At 44.6% G+C, this 6866-nt stretch overlaps 1 protein-coding gene across 1 annotated transcript in view; it reads right to left on the bottom strand.

Moving 5' to 3' along the window:
• The window catches only part of ARMC9 (armadillo repeat containing 9), a 197676-nt gene that overhangs the window by 105298 nt on the left and 85512 nt on the right, over positions 1 to 6866 (bottom strand). Inside the window, exons 16-17 of the mRNA XM_011951991.1 lie at positions 6093 to 6169; positions 2441 to 2515 (exon numbers count right to left, since the gene is read on the bottom strand). Of these exons, the coding sequence (XP_011807381.1) occupies positions 2441 to 2515; positions 6093 to 6169 (152 nt within the window). The remainder of the gene's footprint in view (positions 1 to 2440; positions 2516 to 6092; positions 6170 to 6866) is intronic.

The raw sequence follows: 6866 nt of genomic DNA, 5'->3' as shown, positions 1-6866 counted from the left end.
CATGTCAAGAGAAGTCTTATGGAGAGCTCCAAGGGGGAAGCAAATGAGGTCCCCAGTCAACAGCCAGAAGAAAACTGAGGCCTCCTGCTGACAGCCATGTGAGTGAGCCTGGAAGCAGAGGCTGAAGTCTCAACTATAAACTGAGCAACTCTTAGTTAGGACTACTCTGCTATCTTGAATGTGTGACCCAGAGAAACAGTCACTGGTAGCTTAGCGACAGGGATATGTTCCGAGAAATGTGTTGTGAGACGATGTCATTATTGCATAAATATCACAGAGTAAGTGACAAACCTAGATGGTATGGCCTACTACACACCTAGGCTATATGGCACAGCCAATAAGATCCTAGGGTACAAACCTGTTCAGCACATGACTGTGTTGAATACTGTAGGCAACTGTAACAAGGTGGTATTTGTGTATCTAAGCATCTCTAAACATAGGTAAGGTACAGTAAAAATACAGTATTATAATCTTATTGGACCATTATCATATATGCAGTCTTTTGTTGACCAAAATGTCGTTACGTGGTGCATGACTAATTTAAAAATTCAAGGGCCAGGCTCAGTGACTCATGCATGTAATCCCTACATGGAGGCCAAGATAGGAGGATCACGTGAGCCTAGTAGTTTGAGACCAGCCTGGGCAACATGGCAAGATCCCGTCTCTTAAAAAAAAATCAGCTAGCTGTGGTGGCACACACCTATAGTCCCAGGTACTGGATAAGCTGCGGCAGGAGGATGGTTTGAGCCTAGGAGATGGAGGCTGCAGTGCACTGTGATCAGGCCACTGCACTCCAGCCTGGGCAAAAGAGCAAGATTCTGTCTCAAAAACGAAAACAAAAATCGGCTGGGCACGGTGACTCATGTCTGTAATCTCAGTGCTTTGGGAGGCTAAGACAGGTGGATCACTCGAGGTCAGGAGCTTGAGACCAGCCTGGCCAAGATGGTGAAACCCCATCTCTACTAAAAATACAAAAATCAGCTGGGTGTGGTGGTGCATGCCTGTAGTCCCAGATGCTTGGGAGGCTGAGGCAGGAGAATCACTTGAACCCAGGAGGCAGAGGTTGCAGTGAGTCAAGATTGCGCCACTGTACTCCAGTCTGGGCGACAGAGCCAGACTCTCTCACAAAAACAAAAACAAAAAATTTGTTTAAGCCACTAAGCTTTGGGGTAAATTGTTATGCAGTAATAGATAATACCAGTGTGTTGTTTATTTTCCAAACATTTAGGGGTTTCCTAGACACCTTACTGTTACATTTATATTTTTCACCATATGTCTTCATTATTTATCCAATCATTTTTCCGCCCCATTTGCTCACATTGCTCTCCTTCTGCAACTCCTATTGGGTATCTGTCAGACCTAATATTGTCACATAGGTCTCCGAAGCTCTGTCTCTCTCTTCCGTCTTTTTTCTCCCTGCTCTGGGATCTCTAAGGGCAGTCCTTCTCTCACAAGCTGCAACTGTGACTCTTCCTCACATGGCCCCTGTCCTCGGCTTCACTTCCTGCCCCCTCCATCCCTTTGCCCTGGTGTCTTTCCTCCATGCTGCATTTCACACTTGGAATGTTACCTCCATTCTTTCTCTTCAGCCTACATGTTTTTTCCTCTTCTTTGCCTTGGTTGACAATCCCTTTCTTTCACTGAAATGACCATAATGCAGAATTTCAGCAAGTTTATTTCCCCCTGTTCTGTAGTGACATTTAAAAGCAGTAGGCAATGAAGGTCCATTGTTTAGTGTGATCACATACAATGGTTCTTAAATAAGTTTCATCTCTGGTGTAACTCTTGATGTAATTTTAAATGCTCAACGAGAAGATTTAGCAATTCCTCTAAGTAAGCAAAACCAATTAGAAGAATGTTTTATTGCTCCCAATGAGAATTTTGCCTGTTTTGAGGGTGGAAATAGATTCCCTTTCGTCACAGCATTTAATACACTGTTAACCTGGTTTCACATGGTGGAAAGAAAAAGGACAAAACTCTAGCTGTTTTGCTGATTAGATCTAGAAACATTTGTCCTTTCAAAATAAGATACTAATCACCTGAGGTTTGTTTTTTACTTCACATACAAGCGTTAACATACACATTAAAAACTGAGTTTATTATTCACCAACCAAACCAAGTCCTAGACAGTTTTATAATCTTTTCCATTTGGTTGCCATCAGAGTGTCTGTAACTTTGCAAAAGTCAGCCTGCTGGGAACTTTTTAACACTTTAATTTTTAACCATTTAGGAATTAGGGATCCCCTTGAGGATCTGATAAAAGTTACAGACTCTCTCCCCCGGAAATGGCAAATACACATTTCGCCTACAATTTCAAGGAGTTTGTAAAGGATCTGAGCCCTTCTACGGAGCCCAGTCGAGGAGGTCTTGCTCTAAAAGCTCTGAACTGTAACTGTGGCACTGAAGGAAGCTCACATGCTTCTCAGGCACGTTTTCTTACCATTGCTCTTGCTTCCTCACGGATGGATGGAACAGAAAGGATGCTGTACAAAGCTCCATTCACATATGGCTGTATCTTTAAGGGGAGGAAAAAAAACAGTTATTTGCAAGTTTTCAAATACTGCACAACTCTATATCAAACACCACAGCTCAGAACAATCTGGAAAATGGGGAGAGTGGGTGTTCCCGTCCTCGCGGCTCTCCTGTGCTTCAGGGTGTGTGTTCCCAAGTGACAGACATCTCCATCTGCATGTCCAAGTGACAGCTACTACTGAGTCTAAAACCAAATTCGTCACTCCCTCCCAAAGCTTACTCCTGCTGCATTTCATTGCTTAATTAAAGTTACCTTTAACCTCCTGATCACTCAGGCTAGAAACTCTGGAGTCATCGTTGTTTTTTTGTGATTGTTGTTCAGTCTCCAATGCTCAGTCTTCAAGCCTCTTTGATAGGAACCCCTTTTTTCCATATCCACTGCTACTGTCCTTGTTCAGACATCATCGCCCATGACCTAGGCTACATCAGACCTCCAAACCAGTCTCTCTACCCTCAATATTCACCCTTTAATGTAACCATCAGGTCACTCCCAACATTCTACAGTATGGGCCAAATCATCCCTCTCTCCATCTCAGAAATCTTCCATAAAGCCCAGTTGGAAAGGCGGAACCCCTTGGTGTGGCACACAGGATCTTCAAGGTGTGGCCTTTATCTCATCCCCTCTGCTTCTCCCTCCCTGCCACCACAAAGTGTCCATACTACCTAAGGGATGCCCCCCACCAGGCTGCTCCATGTCTCAGCCAGGTTCTGGCAGTTCACCTTGCCAGGAATGATCTTCACACATAGAATGAACCTTGAAAACTCAGCCCAGACATGTCTCCTGGGAAGGCTCTCCTGAACCCATTCCTGCCTCCCCGCCCCCAGACAGGGTGCTCACTTCCACTTCTTGTACATCCCTCCACCACAGCACTGGAGGCAGTATCCTTTTAAATTCATACTATGTCCCCTCTATTATGAGCTTTTTGAGGACAGGACCCACGTTTTACTTGCACACACCGGGCATAGAGCATGGCAGGTGCTGATAAGCAAGTTCTCTTTTCAGCAGGCTGTACGCTTTGCCCGCCACAGCAATGGAGGAGGGCTCGATTCCCACTGCCCTCCCTCAGCACCGGACTTGATTAGCACTTTCAATGCTTGCCAAGCTGATGGGTAAAAAAAGGCATCCTACAGTTTTTATTTTCAGTTCCCGATTGAACTAGCATGACTGAACATCTTTTCACATTTCTGGGGCAGCACGATTCTGTGAACTGTCTAGTCATATCCTTTATCGTTTTTTTTTGACTGGATTGCTTGACTTTTACTTACCAATTTATACCAGCTCTTCATCTATTAGGAACATTAAACTTTTGTCACATGTGATGCAACTTTTCCTGAGGGTTTCATTCATCTTTTGACTTTGATTATGGCATCTTTTTCCAATCAAAAAACGTAATGTTCATATAGTCAATTATGTGCATCTTTTTCTTTATTTCGGTTTTGTCTTTCAAGATCATGACTACTACAGTGTAGCAAACACATTTCTTGGCTCTAAAATATATATATACACACATATACATACACACAGATATATATATGTCGTTTTTCAAGCTCATTTTCTTTTTCTTTTTTTTTTCTTTTGAGACAGAGTCTCGCTCTATCATCCATGCTGGAGTGCAATGGTACAATCTCAGCTCGCTACAACCTCCATCCCCCAGGTTCAAGTGATTCTCATGCCTCAGCCTCCTAAGTAGCTGAGATTACAGGCACATGCCACCATGCCTGGCAAATTTTTGTATTTTCAGTAAAGATGGGGTTTTACCATGTTGGTCAGGCTGGTCTCGAACTCCTGACTTCAAGTGATCCTCCCGCCTTGGTCTCCCAAAATTGCTGGGATTACAGGCGTAAGCCACCACGACTGGCCTATCCAGCTCATTTTCAAAGCCAATGCATTCGTAACAGGTAATGATATGATTAGAATCCTTTGGTTTATTAAGTTTTCAGAGCAGACATATTGGTTCCAGTACTTGAAACCAACCTTTATTATGAGATGGAAGAATATGTTTTCCACTGGTTTCACCTGCCTGAGTTGAATGAAGTGAGGAACAGAGTTCATTCAGGCCTAGAAGTAGTTAAGAGCTCACTAGTTTTAAAATATAAAATGAATGTCACAAAGCCACCAAACATCTACTAGCTAAAGAAGTCACCCAATCAGTGAATAGGGCTTTTGTAAAATGTGAATGGAATGACCAGAGGGGGAGCTGTCTGCTTGAATTGGGAACAGACGGGCCGGGTGTGGTGGCTCACGCTTGTAATCCCAGTACTTAGGGAGGCCGAGGTGGGTGAATCACCAGGTCAGGAGTTCAAGACCGGCCTGGCCAACATGGTGAAACTCTGTCTCTACTAAAAATACAAAAAATTAGCCAGGCGTGGTGGCAGGCACCTGTAATGCCAGCTACTTGGGAGGCTGAGGCAGGAGAATCGCTTGAATCTGGGAAGCGGAGGCTGCAGTGAGCCAAGATCACACCACTGCACTCCAGCCTGGATGATAGAGTGAGACTGTCTCAAAAAAAAAAAAAAAAAGGAAAGAAATAAATAATTGGGAACAGACGTCGTGTGGAAACCAAGTGGTACTCAATCGTATCCTGCTCAGATATACCCCTGGGTCTCATCTGTCTAAAGTGGTCAGATTTTTGTTGAAGCTTGGCCATGGTTTCTGCAATGGCATTTGTAGAAAGCAAGTGAGAGAACAATCATATTTGATTATTTGTTTTTGTTAATTTGTTTCCCCATACTTCTACTTTATTTAAAAAGAGCTTGAGGCCCATAGGTTGAAAACTCAGAAAAGAACACTAGGTGTTGGGGGGACGCTGGTAAGAGCAAACGCTATAGAGCCATTCTGGAGGACCATTTGGTAGGACTCAGTGACCTGAAACTGACGTCTGCTGGCAGCCAGCAGTGATGAGTGTCTGCGCATCCCTGGAAGCTCTGGCACAGGCTCCCGAGGGGCAGGTGCGGCCATGTCCACTGAGGACTGCTGTAGCAACAGAGAGTGGGAGGCACCCAAAGTGTACAGGCTGGATAAGTAGAATGGCAGGGGTGCAAACAAAGGGCTACTTTGCAGTAGTGACGCTTAATGAACTAGACATAAGTAAAGCAACATAAAAAGGTCCTAAAAATGCAGGGGAAAAGCCATCAACAGAATGAGACCCAGAGGGGTAATCTATTTCTGTAAATTCAATACACATGTACACAGTATCATATCTCTTTTAAGGCTCCATCCACATCCACAGAGATACATTAACCATACCAAGGGAGTGGCATGTGAGGGAGGAATGTTGGGGGCTAGATGATGAGAAAAAGCAATGCCAGACAGGCCTGGCACAGGCCAGTGGGCCAAGCAGACGGGGATAGAAAGAACAACACCCTGCTTCTGACTTCCAAAATTCTAAAAATTATAAAAGATTTCCAGCTGCTTATGGAAATCCCTGGAGGAGGGAGAACATGTACAGTTTTCAAATACAGCAACCATCCTGGGCCAGCTGTGTGCCTGTGGGGTCACAGGCATTGGGTCCCCAGTGCAGCCTCCCCCGAGCCCAGGGCCAGCAGTGCTGAATGAGTACCTCATGGTTTTCATGGCCAAGAAGATCCGAAAGGACTTTGAGCACGAGGCCTGCCACCTTGGCACACATGTTCTTCCCTATGGGAAACAAACCAAAGCTAAACATGACATGTCTAAACCCAGAGGCAGAATTTTGGGTCACGCAGACTTGGGGACAAATCTTGGTTCCTCTGCTCATGAGCTGTATGACCTCGGGTGAGTCACATAACCAGTGTGGGCCTCAGTTTCTTCCTCTTTACAACAGAGATTACTATTCATACCTACCTCAAAGGGTGATGCAAAATTAAGTAAACTAATGTATGTAAAGGACTCAGTGTAGCATAGAACCTCATTGCTCAGTAAACCACCCCAAGTGATGGCTATTACTCTGGTCAGAGCACAGGGCGAGTCATGACAGTGAAAGCAGAATACATTATAGAGCGATGTTCTCCCTCCCACGCACGGATACCAGCATCACGAAGACCACACAGGCATTTTAGTAGCTATAAACATCATCATAAAAATCACTGCAAATAAGGTGATGATGATGAAGAACAGTTAATTCTAATCTGATCAACGTATTAGAAGTTAGGACTTTTGGCTGGGTGTGGTGGTTCATGCCTGTAATCCCAGCACTTTGGGAGGGCGAGGCGGGTGGATCACTTGAAGTCAGGAGTTCAAGATCAGCCTGGCCAACATGGTGAAACCCCCTCTCTACTAAAAATACAAAAATTAGCCAGGCGTGGTGGTGGGCACCTGTAATCCCAGCTACTCAGGAGGCTGAGGCAGGAGAATC

This window comes from Colobus angolensis, unplaced genomic scaffold (assembly GCF_000951035.1).
Source record: "Colobus angolensis palliatus isolate OR3802 unplaced genomic scaffold, Cang.pa_1.0 Scaffold33, whole genome shotgun sequence".
In the NCBI taxonomy this organism is placed as follows: Eukaryota; Metazoa; Chordata; class Mammalia; order Primates; family Cercopithecidae; genus Colobus; species Colobus angolensis.
The sequence above is the reverse complement of the archived record's forward strand: the minus strand, read 5'-3'. Positions and strand labels throughout refer to the sequence as shown.